The 25,213-nt window shown below is 35.8% G+C and overlaps 1 protein-coding gene across 6 annotated transcripts in view; it reads left to right on the top strand.

Annotated features, from left to right (window-relative positions):
• Positions 1-25,213, top strand: part of KMT2E (lysine methyltransferase 2E (inactive)) — a 62,258-nt gene that overhangs the window by 10,703 nt on the left and 26,342 nt on the right. For all 6 annotated transcript variants that reach the window (XR_010069558.1, XR_010069559.1, XM_063323470.1 and 3 more), the window contains 7 exons: positions 7,115-7,299; positions 15,248-15,359; positions 15,699-15,928; positions 17,667-17,747; positions 18,817-18,875; positions 23,129-23,301; positions 24,577-24,615. Coding sequence is in view for 4 of the 6 variants with exons in the window: in XM_063323470.1 (XP_063179540.1) it covers positions 7,229-7,299; positions 15,248-15,359; positions 15,699-15,928; positions 17,667-17,747; positions 18,817-18,875; positions 23,129-23,301; positions 24,577-24,615 (765 nt within the window). In the remaining 2 variants the exon portion in view is untranslated. The remainder of the gene's footprint in view (positions 1-7,114; positions 7,300-15,247; positions 15,360-15,698; positions 15,929-17,666; positions 17,748-18,816; positions 18,876-23,128; positions 23,302-24,576; positions 24,616-25,213) is intronic.

The raw sequence follows: 25,213 nt of genomic DNA, 5'->3' as shown, positions 1-25,213 counted from the left end.
CTGGACCCAGAGTAGCATGGATTTTCTACTGGGAGCGAATGGAAGTTGGAGTTCTGGTTTGGGTTAGTGCAGTACGAGTACAGATGGATTGCTTTTACGTTCAAATTGACTTGAAGTTACAACCAGATTAGCATCTTGTGCTGGTTGAGCTGAAAGGTCTTGCTTGACTCAAGACTATCATGCAACTAGTTTGTGTATTTTGTGTCTGAATCATTTTTACCTCTAAATCTGGTAACTCTTCTCTACACTACTACTTCCTTGGTCCATGCACGAGTGGAAAATTGACTGTGCAGATCAGTTTGTTTCAGCAATTTCATCTGTTTGTTCCAGTAAGCTTCAAGTTAATTCCCTTAGATTTGTACACATCCCTTAAAAAACAAATCTTTATGTATACTGTGTATATTCTGATACTTAAATACATTACTCCAAGAAATTGTTACTAATTTTTTGCCTGTGGTTAAAGGGTGTGAGGTAGTGGATTTACCAGTAGTCTTAGTTAAGCAAAAGAGAGCCTCTTCCATACTTGTACGCAGGGGAAATAAGCTCTACTTAAACATGGGGTGAACTGCCCATTTCTCCATAAGTTGGGGAGCACTGGCTGAAACTTTTCAGATGTGATAATACGTGATAACTTTTCAGGGGTGATAATTATTCTCAGACCTTTCAGTTAATCGATTTACTAAATATGGTTAAATTATCACTTTTAACTTATTTTGTAACATGTATTTAAAGTTAAATCATTTTGCTTTTAAGGAAAGATCGTTGGCCTATGGAGATAGGTTAGAAGGTTTTGTTTAATCTTTCCTTCTAGTTAGTATATTTTATATAATATAGACCTTGTGAAGATGCAGAGCAGATACAGTATAGAGATGGTAATTTGGTTAGTATATTAACCTTTCTGCAGTGACACTAGTTAAGGACTTTGAGGTAAAGTTGCATGCACCAGTATAAAATCTAAATAATGATTTGTCTTAACCAGCACTGTTTCCTCTCATGAAATAGACTAATTATAGGCTGATCGAATTATAATTAGATTTTTCGCCCTTAAACTTCTGCTCTGCGTTTAGGGAGGCCCTGGTAATTCTCTCTGCAGAGGCATTCTGTGATGAAATCTCCACGTCTTGAAACATCTAAACTATGTAACTACTTTTTTTTTTTCCATTTTGTGATTTGCAACAGGTGGTGACTGGTAGAGGCAATTGCTAGAAAAAAATAATGGAGAATATGTGTATATTGAAGTCATAAAAACAGGAACAAAAAGACTGAATATTTTTGTAATGCTTAGTGATGTGAGAAACAAACTGATTTAGCGATCAGCTTATAAAATTAGTGTTTTATGCATGTGGAAAATTCTTAGATTTGAGCTAAGAAATAATTTAGTCATAAGCATAATTCATTATTTCACTAATGTCCCTTTATAAATTAGAAAACAAAAGTTGTATTGTACCTTGTTTTGTATTCTATTCCTGACTTTTATAGTGGATTCTTTCCCTAACTTCTAAATGCTTTTTGACTTTACTATCTATGGTATGACAGCAGAATCTGGAAACTGATTTATGGGGAAGGAAAGACAAGGAACAATGACATTTCTGTGTAAAAAGCTGTCATATGTACTAAGAAGAATAGTAAAAACAGATTTCATTTTTTTCTCCCCTTCTTAGTTTTTGTAGCATTAGGGGTGAATGTGGATTTAAAAAAAACACCCAAACGAAACAAAAAAGCCTACCTTATTGTAATAAGTATATGATACTATCTTGATATATTAATTTTCCTGTAGAATTTTTTTATCGTTACAGCAAAAAGTTGTTTCTGGTGTTTCTGTCACCTCTCATCTTTAATTTTTATGAAAAGTTTTGCATCTGTGCACCGAGATGAGAGCTTTAGTATTCTTTCACATACAGCATAGGTTCTAGCAGGCTTCTTGGTCCTATTTCCTCTTCCCTCTCCCTTCTTAAAAAAAAGGTTAATCGTCTTGCAGAGGTGAGCTACTGATGTAGCATATAACTATATGAGTTGTACCTTTCCCAGTACAGCCAGTACTGTTTGGTTTCTTCTAGTTTGAAAAATGTTCTTCATTATTAATAAAATAAAGGTAACTTGGGGTTCTCTGATCAGATTTATATTGTTACTTTCTGTTTGAATGTAAGTACTGGGAACTCAGTTTCTGACTGTATGCACAAAAATGGAAGTAAAAGTACTTAAGTGTTTTTAAAAAACAATGTCTTTTCCTACCTTCTTAGGGGGGGGAAAAATCCAAAGCAAAGACACAAAAAAACTTACATGGAAAATGGCCATGGAAGAATTTGTCTCAGCTCTTGACACTTAGAGGGGATGATTGATAGCTAGGATTATGAAACCTTGTTAGAGTCATCTGGACAGTTTGGCTAGACTTCAGATTCTTATTTTTCAAGTGTACTTTCTATCTAGGTGATTTATCATCTGCTTGTTTCCTGAAACTGTTTATATAGCTTTTGATGGTCCTACAAGAAGCAAGTGCAAGGAGGGAAAAGAGACATGCTGATAAAATAGACTTGGAGTTCCTTTCTGCCAACATATGATCGTGGATTTGATTTTGAATGTTTGGACCCTGAAGAATTAGGTTCAAAAATACTGATGTAATTTCAGGAGATTATCCATTTACCTTCTGATTCAGGAGTTGAGCCATCCATATTTGTGTGTTTGGTTTTTTCTTCCTCCATGTACTAGTGAAAAAGTTAAGTTTTTTCTTCTGCTGTCACACAATTGATCTTAGAAGGACGTGGCAGAAAGGAAACATATGGTCTTTGTTAGACCACAGAATAATGTTGTGTAAGTGGAATACCTCAGGGGTAATGTGTAACTTATTTTCTGTTGTTTAATGCATAAATGATGGTCTTTGTTTAAAGCCACACAGATGAATAATTTGGAATGTATTGTACTCTAATAATTCTGTTGTTAGAGCACAATTAATTAAAAAAGAAATGGTTCTGGTATCATAAGCAAAGTGGGTCATGAGAAGTATGGTGAGGCTTCAAATATTTTAGACTTGATATGGCCGTTAAATCAAAAAGCACCTGTGTATTCTTGTGAAAGAAAAAGAACTGGCATAAAAATGTAAACCAGTGTGATTGAATGGTAAAGTCTGATAAGTTTCTTGCAGGAGATTGATCTTGTGCAAGATAAATGATTTAACCAGATTGAACAAGAAGTTTTTTGTTTTTTAAGATGAAAATTGTATTATTAGAACCAGATAAACTTTTAAACTGCAATTAAATAAAAGCAGAATTTCCTCAAATAAGGAATATGTTTTCATATAATAAAGCTGTGCTGATAGGGTGGTAACGAAGAAAAACTGGCGAATATAAGAAATTGCCAAAATTCTTTCAAAGTTTACAGTATATTATTACTAAAAGAATAGAGTGGGCCCCAACAAAATTGGAGGTCCTCTACAGTTGAGATTAAGGTATGGTAGGTGAGCTACTTTGCCAAATGAAGAGCTGATCATTGAACTTTGGACCAGCAGTTTTTATATGTTGCCTTTTAACTATATGAGTCTGAAATTAACTGGACAGACCACTGTGGTCTTTCTAACTTTAAAATTTGTGTACTGCTTGAAGGAAGACTTTCTTAAAACAGTAAATTGTGTATAATCTGCTTGGATTGTAGGAAGACTTCTTCTTTAGCACCTGCCTTTCCACTTCTCCTGGCCAATTGCTTAAATGAAATGCACCCATGAAACAAGTTTCTTAGAAGGCTGTGGGTGACAGATTGTCAGAGTTCTGAAAGGAAAATGACTTGAAATAGATGGATACTTGCAGAAATTGGAAAGTAGCATATTACGATAGCAGATAGTATTTTATGAGTCATCTAAAATATCTAGGTTCAAGGATAAGCAATCACTTTTAAGATGGGTAAGGAAGAAAGTTTCCCCGTGGTTACATTATTTTCTGTTGTGAACTTTCCAATTTTTGTAGTATAATCCAGTAAAAATACTGGGAATATTTTAGTGTGTCATGACAATACTTCTGGTTCTGACATGACAAAAAATAAATTTTCCTTCCTCCCAAATCCAGCATCACTGTGGTGGTCATCAGTGGATGGCCTATAAGGTCACAGTTCTGTTAATAAGTGGACATTGTGTAATAAATTTATCCTGGGTGGTTCCTGTCATTGCCCCCACCACCACATGCCACCGCCCTGGAATTTTTTGAGGATGGCTACTTGTAAATAATGAGCTATGTTTGAATTAAGTTGTCTGTGTAGGTATTGCAAGCCTACAAGTATTTGTGTGTGCATTGAAGATCTGAAATCTTAAGGTAGTAAAAAATAGTAAGGTAGTGTTACAATGATTTCCTTCCTTTTAGATGAAACAACTGCTGTTTAGTGCTGTTTGGCAAAATAAATTTGAGTTCCTCAAGTCTCTGATTTTATTCAGTGTAGATTAGTCTCTTGGAATTTTTGAGTGTATTCTGACTAAGGCTTAAAGATGTATTTCAATAGCTTGCAGTAGGGTAAGAAGTTTATCTTGGCTCTGTTCTCATCTCCCCCATGTCCTCCCCGCCCCCCCCCCCCCTTTTTTTTTCTTACAAGAGGGGTGATGTATTCACTTGGCTATAGATGATAGCATTAATTAGGCCATGCATTAGCAATTCATTTTCTATTTATACATAGCTCTAAAAACATATACATAGCTCTCTCTTACCTTTCTGTGTTACTTTGGAAAAAAAAAAAGCCACAAATTTCACTTGATTCTCGGATTTGGTAACTGTATCTCTTCTTCCTGTGTTGACAGTAAAGACCACTTGAATATATGTTGATTGAGTAACCTCAATTGTTTTATGTAAGTCTGCAGGTGTCATAGCCCATGAGGCCACTGTCTTAAGGCATGTTCTTCAGTTCCACCAGTCTCCAGGGTATTTTTGCCTATGTTAATTTCCAGTTGTTACTCAACCTGGTTGGAAGTGTTTAAAGAAAATTAAATTAAGAAAAACCACACCACCAACCAAAGTAATTTTAAGTGTGAGAAATGTCTAAGTGAGGATCTTGATCCCAGGTGGTGGTGTCCAATATGTCTTTTCACACCTACTTTGAAACACACTAAAACTTTTTTTAGAATAACATAATTACAAGCATGAAATCAAATCTCTACTATGCTAATATTTGTTAGCATAGATGAAACTGCAGTTGGTAGTGCAACAACCCTTAACCTGGTTAGCTGATGTACCTGGACTAAAAAAGTTGATGGTTTCCTTTCCATTATTGGATAGGAATTAAGATAAATTTCTTACTTTTTCAGAAGAGGAGAACTAAGTGGTAAGCTGATGTTTCCTGTAAGTTGTAGATGAGGCCATTCAAGGTTCTACCCTATGAATACAGAACAAGTGCTCATTTAAACTGTAGGAGGGGCTTGGGGTTTCTTTTATGCCTGCTACTAAAAATATTCTATACCTGCTTTTGGTTTATCAGGTTTTTCTTGATGCTTATTCTTGAAAATAGTATGTTGTTTCCTTAATTTTATGCATAGCTAGTGATACACTTTGACATTTGTGGTATTTGGTAAGAAAATGATCAGTGTTTAAATGAGGAAAGCAGGTAACCCAGTGGCTCGTTGTCCAGATTGTTTTCCAGTTCATTGTATTCAGTGACCTATGCAACGGGACCAAAACACTTCTACTGTCTAGAGCGGGAATGAACTGTAGAAGGTTTAGGCACTTGCCAAGACATTTGATGCTAATTGCCAGACTTCAGCAGTAAGATAAAATTTAAGAAGTTAGATGACGACTTGGTGCCAGCTCATACCTTAGAGATGCCCTGTAGGTGCCGCTTATCCTGAAGATTCCAACTTTACCAATAAAAGAAGAAAATTCAGATTTAAGTCCACAGTGCTTTTCTGAATTCCTTTTAATAAGTACTCCATTTTTCACCAGAGGCTTGTTAGTATTTTCTTGGAAAGGATGAGTGTGTTAAAATATGTTGATTTCAAAACTGTTGGGCTTTTGTAGACTTCAGCTAAGAGACTATGCTTTGTCGGATGGGAGGAATGTATGTATTGGGCGCTGCACATGCTTCATTGCAAAGTGGTCTGTGTTCTTGCAGTTTTGACATTTTGGAAGGAGTTTGCAATTATTCATTATGCAGGTATTGAAGATGGGGGTATTTTGCTTCAATTACTTTGCTTCAGTTCACTTGTGGAAAACCTTGTCTATATTAGGCTATAAAAATGCATTAGTTCCTTAATCTGTGAGTGGAGACAGCTGAGGTGCTATGTACATTTTCTCTCTATACTTGGTTGGGTGTTCTTCCCTACTTGGAAGGAGGAGTGGGAGACTAGTAATAACTGGCACACAGGTGGGATTGTTATAATGACTTGTGCAAGTCAGGCAGGCTGTAGCTTTCCTCTACAATTAAAAACTACTACTGAGTGGTTTTAGTTTACTGCTAAAACAAACCCCAAAACACCACAAAATCTTCTAAAAGTGGCACCCAATAGATATAATGTCTTCTGATGGTGATCCCTTAAAAGGAGATGGAAATTGTTTCATATCATTATCGTGAATCATTAGAATGATTTTGGTTTAAAAAAATACAGAATGGAAGTTATGGTATTGTTTCTTTTGACAGCCTTAGTTTGTATCATGGACACTGAAATGTAGTGTTTTTTTTAAAGTGCAAAACAAAAGTGAACAATACTCTCTAAGAAATACTTGAAAAACTCTGTAATTAGGCTTCTCTTAAAAATTGCACCAGCTGGGCTCTGACGATATAGAGCAGTAAGCAAACATACTTGACATTCAGTAAGTCTGCTATAAATCTTTGTCACCTCACTGAACATGATGAATGATTTTTATTTTTTTTTTTAAATCACCAATTTAAATAATATTTTTGTCAGTTTGTAATATTTTTAAGTTCAGGACATAAGATCATCACAGTCTTAAAAAAGTGAAGTTGAGAACTCTTAGAGAAGATTGAATGTTTTCTTTTCCTTTTGCTTGTGTAAAGTAAAACTAATGAAGTCATTGTGACAGATAAAAGCGTGTTGGTGTGTTGTGTTTTTCTTAATACATGATGTAAAATTGCCTGGCTTTAAAAATGAACTGACTGAATCTTCTGCTTTTTGGTTTGTTTTTTTTAACAGGGTTTGTGGATGCACTTAGATGTTTGCAATGAGCACTGTGGCTGGCATGCCCCAGTGTTTTGGATACCAATGCATAGGACTCCGTAGTAATCGAATTTATCAGAAACGAACGTCATGAGCATAGTGATCCCATTGGGGGTTGACACAGCAGATACTTCTTATTTGGAAATGGCTGCAGGCTCAGAGTAAGTATGTGAACATCATTTGTAAGTTTTCTTACCTTTTTATTATTTTTATTTTTTACCTAGTGAGTATTTTTGAATACAGTTGGAGAGGACTTGGGAGTCTCCTTAGTTTTATTAAATCTTTAATTACTTAAATTAATAACTGTCACTTTATTCTTAATCAGGGAGGGCAAAGGAGAGATGCTAAACTGTTCTACAGATGCTGGGTTTTTCTTGCTTATCAGACTGAGAAATACAGATGCTGTGTGATTTGCTTTCCATACTTAAAATATTTTACCATCTCAGTTTCCTTTTAACTACATGTAAAAAAATATTTTTGATTTCCCTTGTTAGAAAGGTAAATTCATTTGGCATGGTAAATTGCAAGAAAGCGGTAGTAATTAGACATGGATACCTTTATTTTTGAAAGCTGAAGGCCTAGCTTAATTGTGTAATACCATGTCTTCACGAAGTTATTTTATATTGAAAAGCAAGTAGAAATTCACTTGTTAGTCATTCATTTCAATTAGTAGCTGTGGATAACTGTGTATAAAGTCTTACAAAGAGTCAATGAAATCCTGAATTCAGGAAACTCTTATTTGCATGAAAGAAGCATACTGAATTCCTGGGTTTTGTGTGGTTTTTGGGGGGGTGGGGCACGGTGTTCAGGGGTTTTTGTTTTGGGGAAAGGCTTTGGTTTGGTTTTTTTGGTGGGTTTTTGGGGTTGGTGGTGTGGTGGTGGTGGTTTTGTTTCTTTTCCTCTAGTGGCATCTAAATCTGTAGAGTATCAATAAGCTGGAGTTTAGGTATAGTTGATCTTCGACTACAGATTTTTCCTGTCAAACAAACGTCTTTCCACGGGTGTAATATCAACTTGGCTATGAGAAGAGAAATAGCATTTTGGACAACTTGGTTCTTTGCGGGGTAAAAGACCAAGGTGGTGTTACAACTATTACTGGTGCACATAGGTACATCATCCCACTGAGCTCTGTGTATTCAGAATAGTATCTGGATTTTTTTCCCCCTGTTCTCTCTGTTGCTTTTACATTGGTAGAATATATGACAGGTGAGTTTTTCACGAAGAGATGTATGTCAAAAGACAGTAAAGGAGGTGTTAAAGATCAGTTTACGTAAGCCACATTTTGTACATTTCTTGTATTTTGTATACTTCTTTGCATATACATTCAGTTCATTTCTTAGATTTAACAAAAAATGTTAAATTCATCATTTATATTAAATTGGGTTTTGGTTTAGGTTTTTTTTAAGCACTTGCGCTTTCCTCTTTGCTTTCCTCTGAGCCTTTCTGTAGTAATGTTGAAGAATTCCTCTGTCTTTGGTTACCATAAAAATATATTTGTTTGTTTTCGATACTAAAACAATGGAGGAGACTTACTTTATGTACATGTTTGAAGTCTTTCATAAGTCAAAAATAAACTTCATAAAGTGGTCCTTCGTTTAACAGGTGCATTGAATAACTAACATGAATTTAAATAGTTTACATATAGCCTTTGCTTGAGAGCGTGTGTTAAGTAATATCACTCCATTTAAGAAGCAAATGGCTTTTCATCCAAACTTTGAAAGAAATGTTATACACTGGGAGCAGAACTCATGACCAGCTTTTTAAGGGGATGTTTCTCTCCTGTGCTTTCAGTTATTTATGAGGCTATTCTAACTTTACGCCATTTATCTGAAGAAAACTAAATTTGCAATTTGAAGCTTTTTGTTACATTAAACTTTCAAAGTTGTTTTGTTGATCTCTCCTATCATGAGCACTAGTTTGCTTGGTGCAGAAAATTTTTTAACTTGAGTGACCCATTCACAGCTGTCTTCATTATCTTTTCCTGTGGTTTTCTTTTATGTTTAGAGAAGGTCATGATTCCCGAGGTTGCTGACGTTCCTTGCAGACACAGCATGCCATGCTGAAATTAAAATAAATAAATATAGTTGTCAGTATAAACAAGATAGAGTTCACAGTGTGTTATTTGCTTGATAACTGTGGCATGGCGACCCAGTTAGAAACTGCTTTTCCTCAGATGTTAAGTGGCTGTTAACGATTAGATTGACTCGTGTCATCTCTGCCATACTTAGCCTGAAAGATGTGTAGTTGCATGATTTGGCTTACACTGATTTAAAAGCCATGTCACCGTCTAAAGAAGTGTGATACAAAGGTGTGTCCCTAACCTACCAGCTTATACAGTTGTAAACGTTTTCTGTCACTGTCTGTGTGATTTACGTGGGGTTTTTATGTTTTCTTCCAGAGAGTAGCATGTTGGATATAGATTGTATTGACAGCGATCATAGATAGTCTTTGAGCGAGTTCTGGGGCTTTCCCAAGAGGGAGGAGTTGGAAATTCTTCATTGTGGCTGACAGGTCTGATATTGCTTCATCGTTTGCTGAAGCATGGACAAACACAAGAATGGGGGAATGGCAAACCTGATGATGCAGGAGAAGGAGCCCAGGAAAAAACTCCTAGCTTAGTGCCATCTATTAGGGCTGAGAGATTTTTTCCTTGTGCTTCAAATTAAGGGATAAGCCCATTAAAAAGGTGGATAGTTTATGTGATTATGTAGTTTCACACAATATTTTAATAACAGTAGCAAATGGTTATGTGGAGAATAACTTGAATGTCGGAAAAATTGGGTGAATATAGTCTGTCTCTTATGGTACTTGCACCTAAGTGAGCTCTCTAGTGGTGGATTGATGTTCGTAGTGCCATAGTAGTCAGAACGCATACATATTTTGCCTTTATTTGTAAATGGCTTACTAAAGATGAATATGCATGACTTCTTACTGTTAAAGACTGTGTAGTAGTAAGCAGAGCCAGCCATTTTGGAAGGTTCAGAATGGGCTACCTGACTTAAGAGTGTTAGTCTAGTTTAGGGCATGATATAAGCTACACATTGGGAAATACCATTGATGGTACTGCTCTACTGGTTTTAATATCTGTATATGTTTTTTTAGAGAGAAGGCCTGTATAATGAACCTATCAACCACAGTATATGGATCGTTGGCATTGAGCTGAATATTCAGGAGAAAAGATCATGAACACTTGTAGTCTTAAATGAATGAAAACCTACCCTCCCATTACTGTTGTTGAAACAGGGATTTTTTTTTTTTTTTTAAAGTATTTTTAGGGTGATGAGAAGCTTGCCAGTTCTTACAGACAGTGTCGGGCCAGCCTATACATGTAGGGCCTGCTATGAGGTGCTTAAGTAGCAGAACTGTGGTAGAGAAGTAGTGCTCAGTTCTTTGTTCTCTAGGTAGTGAAGCCCATCAGATGTGTTTGGTTAGATGAAGTGTCTTAACATAAAAAAACCCTGTTTTTCATACAAAATATATTACATTCCTTTATCTGAGCTGACCTTCAGCCAGATACCGCTCAGGGGGCTGGTGCAAAGGGAAAACAAACCTGAAGTCCTTGAAAATTAGACCTGTTAAACTGGCATATGGCAGATTGATGCTGCTGAAATGTCCTTGGAAGCAAGAGGTTTCATTTTGAGTTTTGACAAATGTTTTCAGGAAGTACTGTTGGTTAAGTTTTTATAGCCTAAAGCTTGGATACCCACCTGCCTTAGAAATTTTTTAGTGAGATTTTCTTTTCCATTTGAATACTTATATTTTTATAGAAGTGGTTGATGGCCCCAGATTCTAAGGGCTGATTGTATTTTGGGTGTTAATCAAAAGCCACTCCCTCTTCCCCCCTCCCCCCCCCCTTACTATGTGGGCAGAAACAAAACAGTATTTAAAAGGAATGGGGTGGGTGAGACAAAACTTTAAAGAACAACTCAGTACTGCTTAGAATGGTTGATAGTTGATTTCCTTGATAGAGATTAACTATAAACTTGTAGGGACTCAGTTTTTGTAAACTGATCTCATGTGTTACTTATTTCTCATCAATGCCATCTGCTGGCAACATGGAGAATATCTTCAGTTTGCATTGTGCTTTTAAATAGAAACAGTCAGAAATGACCCAGAATATTTAGTTGTTTCACTTGCAGAATGAAAATTTGAGTTTTTGTTTTAAATATGCCTATCTTTGCTTTTTTTTTTACTCGTTTGCGAAAATGCTGTGTTTCTGTTTTCAAGTTACAGGAGTGTCTTAAATTATTGCAGCCCAAGAGCATGGGGGAGGCTCTCTGTGGTGCTTTTTATTTTGTTCCTTGTGAATATTTTGCACAGTTTTGAATTGCTAACCACAACACTTAACAAATACACATGACACTTTAGCAAAACATCATGATCAGTTTATCGTGGTAATATTTGTCTGGTTTAGGGCATAATATTAGGATTTTGGTCTAACTTCAAATATACTGTATTGTATTACAAATATTTCAGTTTTGATGAAAATTATAAATATCTCCCTTAATTAGACTTTGAGGTGAAGCTAGAAATGTGGTATGCTCAGAAGACTGACAAGCATAGTACCTCAGTCTGTTACAGAACTGGCTTATATTCAAAAATACAAGCAAGGAAAACCTCGTAGTGTTCTTTCACATCTGAATGCTTACACTTTTTCTTCCTGAAAACTTGCTTTTTAGGATGCCCATAAGAATGTCGGTGGTGCAAGTGGAGGTGTGTTTGCCTGTAATACCATAGTTAGTGCCTTGCTACTTGAGCAAAAAATTTTTTTCTTAAATTGATTTTTAAGTTAAGTGGTATCTCATGCTTTAATTGGCCATACAATTAAATATTTTGCCAAGAGGTGTTCCTTCACAAAATTCCCCAGTTCTGAGATGCTCATTTGAGAAGGCGGCCTTGACCTTTTGATAAATGACAGTATAGAGAGTGTGTTTTCTGTTTCAGCACAGGGTTATGCACATAGTGGGCAGAGGAGGGGTAACAAAGAATTTGGGGAAGGGCATATTGAAGCGTTGGCAGAGCTGTCTGCCGAAGTTAAAAAGTTGTCTGTAGTTCTGTGGAGAAATGATACTCATTTTGTACTACTTATGGGATGAGTATCACTTTCCTGTTGACTGTAAAGCAAACCTATGGTGATTAACTTCTAGCTTCGGTGAATGTTCCACCACCTTCTCCCTTTTTTCTTGAGCCTTCTCCACACTGTTCCCCACGCCAATCTAGCGTTAGAGTGGATAAATAGAACAGTAACTGTTACATTCAAAGTTCTGGTGAGGCTCTATTAAAATTTAAAGTAGTATCTGTGGCTCCTGTGCATAAGCATTTAAAAAAAGCTTTGCTGAAAGCTGATTCTGCTCTAATTTTGTATTTACGTCAAAAAAAATTTTAATACAAAGATATAATTGCCTTTGTGTCTCACCTGATTTTCTCCCACCCTTTTTCTGGCTTTCCTTGCTAAAGTAAAGTTGAACTTTTTTCCTTTTTAGCTCTGTAATCTGAATCTGTTTTATGAGTATTAAAATATTTGTGGATAAAGGCATTTGCTGTATTTTGGTTTTGGCAGCTTAATCCTACTGCTTTTCACAGCTGTTACGCCTCTAAATATTAAACTTGGTTCTCTTTATAACTGTTAGAGTAGGTAGAAATGAATTTAGGGAGTAGGGTGTATTGTCTTGTTTTGTATTTTGCGAGAGATTTAGAATACCTTTTTAATTTTTGTAGTCAGTTGATGAAATAGGCATTACCTCTCTTTTTAGGACATTTCCATTCTGGTATCTCTCATTGAATGCTCCCACATTGAAGTAGCTGGCATTTAGGTCATGATAATACTTATTTTTTAATGAAGGAAACTCTCCTAAATTAATTGTGGTGTTGCTGCAGGATGGGTTGTACCTGAATTCCCCTCCCTGTCCTGTATCAGTGAGCCTTCCTGATACGGAAACTGAGTATTTTCCATATACTGAAGCAGACAAGACCTAGGTTGAGCGTTGAATGCATAGTGGTACGAGTAATGGTGCTACTGCTTTTCCCATTCAATAGATGTTGAAGAATAGCATTAGAAGCAATAGAGTGGTCAGGACCCTCTTGAATTGGAGAGAGATAAGTTAATTTCTGTCTTAGCCATGGTGGATGGATGGATAATCAACGCCTCATTTATTGCCATTTTGATTGGGTATATTGTGAGAAGGATTAACTGGATGACATTAATGTTGTATGATTACTGCACAAATGCATTATGTCAGTGAAGAGGTAAAGGCAAATGTGTTGAAAGGCACAGCTTTTCCAACTTTGGTCTGGTTTTTTAATCATGGGTTTGAACCTGGCAAATTCTGAGCTGCCTCTAGAACGTAATTCCAGTAAACTCTGAATGAAATTATTTTCAAGTTGAGAAGTAAGAGAGTAATGAGTATTTTGGGGGGTTTATGAGGTAACGCAGGACAAGCGTCATCAGAGTTGGTTTTTGTCTCATGCTAGTCAGAACTTGTATTTCTAATCTTAGTGTGTCACATGATTTGTGCACTCACATGCTCTCTAAATGCAACTGGTGACTGTTAGAGACATTAATGTTTTTTAAAAGACATTTTTTCTTTGGACTCTGGAAAGTCTTCACCCACTAGTTTTTTTAACTAGTGTTTCTTTTTAAACAACTTTATCGTGTGGCAACCTCACATGGGGAAAAACTAAGGAAAAAAATGGGCCATCAAAAATGTTAGTAGGACACTTTCAAGGAGATGTGAAAATACTGTATGTTGTTTTCAGAAAGCTAAAGAATAATTATATTCTTAGAAAAAATGTTACTAACAAGCAGAAGTTGCTGGTGTCCTTTTAAATCAAACTAGTATCGCTTCATGGCATAACAGAAAAGCCTCTATTTCATATCTTAATGTCTAAGAAAAAACACTGATATCTATTTAAACTTAAAGGTTCAGAAATACCAACTTTATTTTAAAAAAATCAGTTCAAGGAATTAAGATATTTGTGATGGGAAATAGATTTCAAGCATAATAAAACTAAAACTATGAAAGTGAACCAGGCTTGATTTGTGATGCAAGTCAAAAGCCACTTCAGTTTTAGATACTGATATTTTGTCCTGCCTTTCAATGTAAAAAAAACCAGCCAACCAAACAAACAGAAAACCCCCCAAACCAATTAGGTAACTCTGTGTTCATTTGAAGTTTGTCCTAGTGTGACTGAATCATAGTGCAATGAAAAACCTACAAGTTACTGAATAAAAGCGTCTCAGTCATGAGAGTATATATATGCTTGCATGCACACATTAACGTGACTGCTCAGGAAAGGTAATGAAGGTGTAATTTCTTACGCTCAAAGATCTTATTTCATTATTCTGTTGCCTTTCTCATCTTTCATGTTGTGGTTTAGTGCATATGAACTGTAGTTTGTATGCTAAAGAAGGGACTGCCTTTCACTACAGAACCTTCTCTCGCAAATTTTTATTTCTATTTAAATATAAATCGATACGTTGCTTTTTTTAGATAGATTTGCCCTACTTACGATTTCTGTTTGTAGAAATAGTACTCTGCCGCCTTGGGTACAGGTTGGTCTGGGCGATTGCAGGCGGTGCACCAATGCTGCCACTAGGTGTCGTTGGAGAATCGAACGGCATTGGTGGCCATGCAGGGCTCTATCGGTTTGCAGCTCTCTGGATTACTGCTTCTGTCATGATTAAGCTGATGTCCTTTCTGCAGCTCCTGTTACAACTCTGTAGACTTGAGCACACAGACTGTTGACTCCCTGACAAAGTGTGTAACACACTTTCCTGTCGCAGTTTTGCAGATTATGTCACATGATTCAGCATGCACTTTTTTTCTGAGAAAAAATTTGTAACTGCAGAGGCATAAGTTCTCTGCCACTCTGGAACCCTCATTTTAAATTAAAGAGGAGTGGCTTTCCCTTTTTTCTTTTTTTTTCCCTTTTTTTGGGGTGAGTGGGCTATTTGGGGGGGAGGCGGTTGAGTCTGTCCCCCTCCCCCCTTTGTATGCTTCTTTAAACACGATCAGCAGGCAGTTAATTAGAAGTTGTGCAACAAGTACCTGTAATATTAAAAACTACATATTAATTGTATTTATCATTCTTCTGTCTTTTGCCTTGCAGACCAGAATCTGTAGAAGCTAGCCCTGTGGTAGTTGAAAAATCGAACAGTTATCCGCACCAATTGTATACCAGCAGTTCGCATTCACACAGTTACATTGGTTTGCCCTATGCAGTAAGTTTCATGCTGAGTATTCTGTGTAAAATAGATTATGTAAAATCTGGTGTTCTTAACTGAAACAACTATGATTCATGCTTACATTTTTATCTCTTGTTGGGTAACTTGACTGAAGATGGTTGATTAGAAGCAGAATATAGAACATAGTGCATTTAAATGTAGAACACAGTTTAAAAGATAAAAACCAAGAATGAGCAATGACAAAATCTTAAACTACTGCTGAAAATTAAGAATTCTCTTAAGTTCTTTACAAAGTGAATTCTCATACTTTGTCTTAAATAACCATCAGCGTATGAACATTTAAGAGCTATAACTTACCTTTCCACAAAAATCTAGGACCATAACTATGGTGCTCGGCCTCCTCCAACGCCTCCAGCTTCTCCTCCTCCATCAGTGCTTATAAGCAAGAATGAAGTAGGCATATTTACCACTCCCAACTTTGATGAAACCTCCAGTGCTACTACCATCAGTACGTCAGAGGATGGAAGCTATGGAACTGATATTACCAGATGCATTTGTGGCTTTACACATGATGATGGATATATGATCTGTTGTGACAAATGCAGGTAATGAATATTAAATTATTTTGAAAGGTAAAAATTACTTAAAACTTCAAGCTGCACTGAAAATAAGTGTAACTAAATGGTGTTTTAATTGTGTTGAGTGATAGGAAATTTCCTTCCATCAAAACGTTGTTTGAAGGTTGTATGGCTTTCTAACAGGCAAGGTAGTTGGTTAAGACCAGTGAGTATTTTATGCTTTATTCCAGTCTGTCTTGACTACTCATATTAATTTGTTCATGGCATTACTTGTTCATTGTTGCTTCATGAGGGTATATCTTTTTCCACTCTTTAAAAAGGATATCTCTTTGGTATTTTGTCCAAGTTACTTGTTAGTATGGTTTGGTTCTTAGTCTGCATGTATTGAGTAATAAAGCATCTCGGTAAATTATGTATATGTAAATCAAGTAACTTGCAGGATGCAAAATAATCTGAAAAAAAATTCTCAAATATTAGTTTCTCTGTGCATGATCTTTCTGATAAGAACTCTTAATCTTCAAAGGACAGTTTTAATAATTTTAGTAACTATGAGAAGACTAACCTAGATTCTTACTGGAGAAGCTGAAGTTAAATGTTTGGTTGTCTGTGTTCAGCCGCTACTTGATTGTAGTAAAATAAGTAGGTGCTATTAAATACTTGGACTTTGAAAAATGAGCTTAGAAATTTTTAGAGCGGATGTATTTAACAGGGGAAAACAAATCTTATGTTTCTGGACTTACTCAGTATTAGCCTGTATTTTTACATTCAGTATGTTTAAAGAACACTGCTGAATTTATCAGGTCATTGTTTATTTCTAAAATGATTGTTGTGGCTAATTAAAACATTAATTTGAGCTCCGTTCTTCTGTCCACTTATGTAACAAGCCTGTTATTCATTTTTGATGGTCCTTCATTCTGATAAAATTTTCCCTTATTTTGAAACTTATTTAGATGTTCTTTCAGCAGTGGAGCTGTAGGCTGCCACCAGTTCAATAGAGTGCTTCTTTTGAAGAAGATATTCTCTGTGAGGAGTTGGAGAGAGTTGTGATAAATTCACAAGTGGGAGGATAACAATGATTTCTGTGTCCCAGTTCCTTCTAGCAATGTGGGGATGAGCATAAACTACTGTCCTAGGTTAGCCTTCAGTCTAGCAAGCAGCCTCCCATCCCTGACTGTCGGAAGCAGTTGAAGCTCTTCCTGTGCTGCACAACAGTGTTACCAGTCATGTCTGGTGTGTGTATAAAAACATACATGTTCTATTAAAATATATAAGTAAATAAAAACATATATCTGTGTATATATATTTATATAGAAAAATAAAAATAATATTTTTATATGTATACTTATAAAAGGAAGTGGAATCCTTTTGTTTAAAAACAAATCTCCTGTTACTACATAAAGCATAAGTCTTGTTGCTGAGGGTATTTGTCTTTATCTTGTTCTCTATTGTGATAATTTACCATTTTTTATTTCCAGTGTTAGAGAAAAATTTCCAAGAGGGAAAATGAGTCTAAAGAAGCAGAGAGACACCTGGAGACAGCCACAAGATTGGAATTACAGTGATCAGTGGAATAGAAAATCAGCTAGCAGAGTGGTGGTGAAGACAGTGATTGAGATCTAGTTTTAGGCAGTATTCAATCTGAGTAAAGATTGTGATGAAAAAAAGAATGGCTCGCTCTCTGTCTCTGTGTGTATGTGTGTATATTATGCAAACAATTAGAAAAATTGTACTTAAAATAAAAATGTGGTGTTTTTTTTTTTTTTAGTGTCTGGCAGCACATTGACTGCATGGGGATTGACAGGCAGCATATTCCTGACATATATCTGTGTGAACGTTGTCAACCAAGGTGAGTAGTTTGGTTGATTTTGAACTCTAAATAACTAGAATGAGTAGAGAAGAGGAGGTACTGGAACAACCAACAGACAAAACACAGACCATGTAGCATAATCCTGACAATTCTAGTTAAAGGAGCTACATGTCTGATGCAGATGATCTTACCAGTCTCCGTTCCCTTGTTCACAGTAGTCATTGTTTTACCTCACTAGGCGGCAGGGATAAAGCCTTGAAATGCTTATTGAAAGAGCAGTGATTCCTATATCCCATATCAGGCTGACTGATACATAGACAATCCATTCCATATTTTGTTTCATGGCTGTCACACGTTGAGAACCCTTAGCAGCAGTGTTTTCAGGACAGCTGTCCCACCAGTATTTCTCAGTGTCTTTTAGTTTTATGGCCTCATTGCAATATGCTGCAGTGCTCACTGAGGCGACTTCTTGCTCTGGAATAAGTATTTGTATAGTCCCCCCATCCTCCCCCTACTCGAAGTCATATGATGTGACAAGGAAGGTGTTTTGTTCCGACTGTGTGGTAGGTAGATTGTATCTGACTGTCATCATAGTTGTCCTGTGATGTAGAGTATAAAATGCTACCTGTTACTTACATTGAAGATTGCTAATGAAACAGTGAATAAGAGACATGCATGTTCAGAACACTTTAATTACCAATAAATGATTCTTTTATTTCTGAGAAATAGTTTGGACCTTATGGTCATAGAATATTTGTTGAGTATTGTGACGATTGTTTTCAAGAATCTGCAGGAAAGTGGTTTAAAGCCTGTTTATCTGTAATCCATGAACTGTCAGTCTTTCTTCTGAGCTATCAAGTTTCATTATGTTTTCAAGTGATTTTGATACTTGTACGTGCTTTGCATTAAAATGGAATTGGACAGTGCACAACTGATGTTTTTTCTAGGTATCTAATCATTCAGTTAGTCTACTGTTTATTCTGTAATAGTCAATGGAAAATGGTAACTATGAAAAGGTCTGTTTCAATACCTGTATTAATTTTGTATTTAATGCTTGTATTGATGCATAAGTATGAAGAATGGAATAAAATTTATTTTTTGATTTCAGGAATTTAGATAAAGAAAGGGCAGTGCTGTTGCAACGAAGGAAAAGGGAAAATATGTCAGGTAAGTAAAGTTTAAAGATCTTTCCTTAGTCAACGTTATAAAATAAAGTATATATCAACTGTAGAGACTCAAGAGTGTATAACACAGTTCCTGCAATTTTGATAGCCTTCAGCATATAAGGTTCAGTAAATCAATGCCTTTTACTTGACTGTATCATTACTAAGATAACATTATATTGGAATTGTTACAGTTCCATGTGTTTTATTAAAGTTTGTCACCACTGCCTTTTTTCTTATGATTGTGGAATAATTCAATCTGTTTGAACATTGTTAAAGTTTCATAATAATGAATGTAGCTTTTATAATAACAACTACTTTGAGTAAGTTACTGAAGATAAGACGGAAAAGGTTCAGGTTTCGTCTTTACTAAGTCCCTTTTTGGAAAAAAATTATTTCACAGCTCTGTCATTTTTTTTCCTTTGTAGTATAGGCTGCACATATCCTCATACTAATATTTTAAAACTCTTCCATTTTGGGTGATGTTCCTGTCTAAGAATTACATAATTGAGATCTAAAATAGTCTAGCATAGTTTTGAGAGGGAATCCTAATTCTCATTTGTTGATTGCAGATTTCTGTGTGTGTATTGGTGTGTTTTGGGGGTTGTTTTGGCAATGAGAAAAGTTGCTAAGCTTAGGTAATACAATTATATCGTGTTTTGGCATTTTTTTTGGCCTTTGATAACTAGATGAGGCTTGTAGTGCAAGTACCTATTTCAGTCTCTATGAAATTAGCTCTCATACCGCTTAAAGAATGTCACAACTCAGCCAGCCTAACTTGTCAGGAGTTCTGTCCAGCTGTTACCAAAATGTGTCATGGGTTTCTTGATTGACAAGTGATACTTTCAAGTATTACAAAAGTCGTAATTTGGGAGGAAGTCATCCTCCTAAACTTAACATGTTTTACTTCCAAATCATGTCTCAAGTACTGGGGTACATGCAAGTGTGTGTGTGTGTGTCTTAGGATTTCTTTAAAAAAACACCACGCAGATAAGGTCCTTCTGCCTACTTCAGATGCCTTCAGAAAATTCTGAAGTGTGTGATGTGGCTTAGAAGCGTGTGAGATTTAGTAGTGCTTCTTGGTGCAGTTGTACTTTCTGCTGTCCAGTGCAAAGCTGCCTTAAGTCATTAATGACTTATTTAGAACACTACAATAATTTTTTTGTCTGTCTTCATTTTAACAAAATGAAACTGTATGTTTTGGTTGACCAACTAGATAGTACAAACTTTATTTAGAGTTTAAAATTATTTTTTGAGTATTCTATTAAAATAATAGAACAAGTTACGTATTATAATTAATTTGGAGTTAATGAGCTCAGTAAGTGGTATGATGATATTGTAAGGATGAAATTGAATTTACATACAAGACAGGAGAAGTTGATGGTCCATTATTTAAGTCATCTCTGAGGATTTGTAGGCACACTATCTGATCATTTACCATAAACTTCAGGGAAGAGGGAGAATCAAAATTGCAGAAGGAGCTGAAGAGATTTTTACCTTTGATGTTCATGTTCAGTTCTTAATTCTGATGGTCTTTTAAATCTGCTCTATGTATTCAATAGGAAAAGAAACACTAAATGGTAAATCTTAAGTACCAAAACAGAGTAAAAACAAAGACAAATTCTAATCCTGTTTAGTCTCAGTTGAAGTGCAGAATTAGTTACAGTGACTTATAATACATAACTTGAATGTATGCTTGCATCTCTAGTTAATTTTCATTTAGTCAGTACATTTGCTTGGCTAAATGTGCTTCTTGTATGTTGACTGATATTACATGGTTCAATCAGACGTAAAGTAATTTTAGGTATGAACTGTCTACCATCAGACATTCATAAAAATGGCTAATTTTTATAGGTGATTCCAAGAAGGAAAAGCAAAAGTGGCATCAATTTGAATGTTTCTTTTAAATGTTTTAACTATTCAAAAGCAGTGGAATGTTACTTGTAACTTAGTTATTACTAAGTTAAAGGTGTTTTATTAAAGGTAAGATTGCATTATTTGGTTGTTCTTTGAGTTCTTTTCATTTAGATACGAGAATACTTTACAGTATAATGATTTTTATTGTAAAGATTTCTAAAACGTTGCTGGTTTAGCCATGTTGCATCTGAAGCTAAACAGTGGGGAGCAAGTAGTAGATCAGTTGGTTTGCCTCAAAAAATGAGCTTTTAACTGAACATTTCACATGATATGAAATCTGGTGACAGTCTCAAACTTTTATGTGTAACCGCCTCACCTTTTTTCCCCGGCAACATTTTAAATCCATTGTCCTGGGCCTGTGGTTGTATGTGGTGGTGTTGGTTTTGTTGTTCTGGTATAAAAGTGTAATTCTGATGTGCCTTACTATGCATTGGATTGCTTACTGTGGTTCGGTGGAGTGAGCACCTTTAAGCCCCTAGTCAGTTCTGTCCTGGACATCATGGGTTTGGTTTTTTTTGTTGGATTTTGCTGGGAGGGGGTGTTGGGTTTTTTATGTTTGTTTTTTAGGATATAGTATCTAGATGTGTAACTTGATCAAGGATGTTGCTTCAAGCTGTCTGGTCCTGAAATTAGTGCTGATGAAATCACTTGCTGCTTATGGGGAAATAACTCTGGGCCCGTAACTTCTTGTGAAATTTGGAGAGTTTGTATCTTGCCTTCCAAGATACAGAATCTTCCCTTAGTGTGCTTTACTAAGGCTCTTCAAAGTGAAAGCAGGTTATGTAGGTTAGGAAGGAGTGTCTCAAAACAACTCTGTAATTATGTGTTCGGTTGAGGTAATTACTCTTTACAGTAAGTTAGGGCACAGTGTAGACAACAATAGTGAAATGTTGCTTCCCTAAGGAAGACAGTGTTGGTGGGGTTTTTCTGGGGTGTTGGGGCCGGGGTTGGGGGGAGGTGTCTGCCTGTGACATAATGATTCTGTAGGCACTAGTCCATGGATGACAAACATTGACCATTTCAAGAGGCCCTTGGGTTTTCATTTCTCAATCATTGGTTATTCTACTATTCATTCTTTGATCAGACATTTCTTCTATGTGGTTTTTTTCATGCTAGTTCAGAAAATAGTCCCAGCAGAGATGTAAAAAAATTGAGAAAACTTCATCAGCTCCTAATAAATTGTTCAGAAGAACGACCAAGATGGTAAAATTGGATTGCTTACTATGCACAGAAGAATCCTGTTAAGGAATGTTGTGAGCAAGAAAAATCCAGAGTTACCAGTAGCTGGAGTTCTTTATTTAGTAAAGAAGGTTTCAAGAATTAGGACTGTTGAGCACACTGATTAAGGCAACATCCTTCTGAGCTCAGAATGAGTGTTTTCTCTGCTCTCACATTAAATATTTGTAAAGCCTGCTTCTATACAGTTTCAGAAAAAGTCTTGCTTAGTGTGAAGTAGATTCACTGAAGGCAGAATATTTGTAAAAGCTGATAAAATACAAGAAGTCCATACTGAGCCCATGTGAACACCAGTCTATCTCTGCGCACAATCTCGCTTCCAGTCCTTCACATACTTCACAGCCTTTCATCTTGACAGAACTAGGGTAATCCTGTTTCAGGTCAGGAAATGTATTTGTCTGACATAAATGCTGATGTATGCTAAATTTCAGGCTTTGCTTTTAGGTCTGTGGGTGCACAGCACAAAGAAAAAGTATCTGTCAGTTTGTGTATGATCTTGTTTTAACAAGTAAAATAGACTTCCCTTTTCTCTTCCCTGAGTAGTAGAATGTTACTGTTAGGGGATTTTGAGGAGAGAAGGCTTTTGGCTAAATTGACATATTTACCCTGAAAAAGGCACTTGACACTCCAAATCATAGCTGAAGTAGTTAATTACAATTTACACGTGACTGATTAATAGGGCTTCACAAGAAAGTCTGGGCATTCATTAATTTTAATCCCCTCTATGTACAGTCATCTGAGAAAATCCTAAAGCCATATTACAAGTAAAAGCTATATATAAGTGAATGAGTTAACAAATAATTTTTCACCAATTTTGTTCTGATTCTAATTTTGCTTATAATTGAATATGTTTATATAATTCCGTTCAGAAAACAGAATTAATCTGGTATCTTTTTCTTACCTGGCATTACAAACATCTGTTAATTACCAGCTTCTCATTGGTCATTAGTTTTCATGCTGTTGCAACTGTTGGTGAATTTTGCATCTGAGTGCCTGAAGCATTTGTCAGTATGCATTTTTGTTTTCTAAAAGCAAGTGTAGGGTAACTAGTGAGTATTCTTTCTGCAGTATTTCACCGTTTACATAATGTTCTTTGTTTTAAAGATGGGGATACCAGCGCAACAGAGAGTGGTGATGAGGTTCCTGTGGAACTGTACACTGCTTTTCAACACACACCAACTACAATTACTTTAACTGCTACAAGAGTTACAAAAGTCAATGATAAGAAAAGGAAAAAAAGTGGAGAAAAAGAACAGAACATAGCAAAATGTAAAAAAGTAAGTGAATGTAATTTCTCTTTTTATTACCTCTGTGTTATAAATTATAACTATGTAACATCTCTTACCAAGGGACACTGTTTTAAAAATTAGACTGCTGTTAGTAATAATATTTTACTACCTGAGTTTAGATTGAAATGTAATATTCTGCAGTAAATGGTACAATCTTCCCTGCCTCTTACTGTCCTGCCCCCCGCCTCCCCAGTTCAAGTTAATATGTACTAGCCACGGAAGTTCCATTTCATAATCAAGGCGGAATTTGGAAGGAGGAATTGAATTTACTGGACCACTTGATGTGGTTAGAGTTGGGGCAGAACAGGCTTTAGATACCCAAAGAAGAATTCTGTGTCTGAAACTCTTTTTTGTGGATTGTTTTAAGATCAGAAATGTTTGCTGTCAGTTGTCCTGATGTGACTTCATGTGCATTTATTTGAGTTGAAATTGTGTGGAAGTGTGCCGTCAGAAAGTTAACAACTAAACTACTTTGGTAAACAGGATACTGACATTATACTGTTTAGCTACAGGTGTGAACAATACAATGTATGTGAAGACAAATATAATATATGTGAAGAAGTAAAGTACATGGAATTTCCTAAACTGACAAGTTCCTTTGTGCAGTTCAGTTTCACTGGCTTGGATGAGAGTTTTGTCCTTTCAAACTAGAAGTCAGAATTAGTAACCAGTATCTTTGGAAATCTTGAGTAAAATGTTTCCTTTTCAATGAACAGTTCTGAATATAAACTTACTACTGCATATTCTTCTGTTATCTCACAACATTGTGTGAGATGATGGAAAGAACGAGATGTTGTTGTAGAACGACAAACTACTTTCAAAAGTTAACATTGTGAGACATTTGTGACACTTGCTTCCCCCTCACCTCTTTCCATAAATAGTGTGGAGAAGGATGTGGGCAATTTACAGATTTACTTGATAAGTATGGAGTGTTCTGTAAGTAACTTTTCAGTTACTTTGCCTTGAATTCTGAAATTCTAGAGAGCCATGTTGTCATATGGGAGAAAGGTAAGGGTACCTGGACTAGTTGCTCTAACACATAGTATGCACTTAGCTTGGAATGCTGAATTGTTTTTTAAAATGTATTTTGAGATGTAACATATTACCGTCTTGGGATTTCAACATAGTTTGTTCTGTTGTCATCATCTTACATGTTTTATTGAGGGTGGTCCACGTTGAGAAGCTGTTAATTTGTTAATAAATTTTGAGTTCCTTAAGAGATTTTGTATTTCCTCTGAAGAATATAAATATGTATTGTTTCAGGCTTTCCGAGAAGGATCCAGGAAATCTTCGCGAGTAAAGGTAATGAGATTTTGTTTGGTTTTTGTTTTAAACCATAATTGTACGTTACTTAATTTAATACGAAGCATCTAGAGTGCAATTGGGGCTATATGTTAAGCACTAAAATACTCTTGATAACTGATGTACTACATATGTGTCATAGTAATTTTAATTTAAGGCATGAGTACTAGATCTTTTTGTCCTGCAAAGTTAACTGAAATAGTATAGTGTAAATTTTTATTCTGAGAATACTTGGTTTTCAAGAACCAGTGGAAGAATTAGGGCTTGTTTGTGCTATGCAAGGGAGTAAAATTTGGTGCAGACCTCATTTGAACTTAGTAGCTCCAGCTTTTCATAGATTTAAGCAGCAAAAGAATGAAATGACTATATTGCATTTGGAAGCTAAATTAGCGGTTCTGCTGTGTTGTACCCACGTGTACTCATCTGGTGGGACTCTACTCAGTAGTGCTGGCGTAGTTTTAAGGAATTGTGTTGGGATGTCTGCTTTGTAAGATCTAAGTGTCACAGCAATCTTTAAATTTTCTGTGAGATAAAAATACACATGGTGTGAAAACTAGGTATTTCCAATAGTTCATTCATCCTTGGAATATATAAAAGC

The sequence above is a fragment of the Chroicocephalus ridibundus genome, chromosome 1, assembly GCF_963924245.1.
Source record: "Chroicocephalus ridibundus chromosome 1, bChrRid1.1, whole genome shotgun sequence".
In the NCBI taxonomy this organism is placed as follows: domain Eukaryota; kingdom Metazoa; phylum Chordata; class Aves; order Charadriiformes; family Laridae; genus Chroicocephalus; species Chroicocephalus ridibundus.
This window is presented reverse-complemented; position numbering and strand designations above follow the sequence as displayed.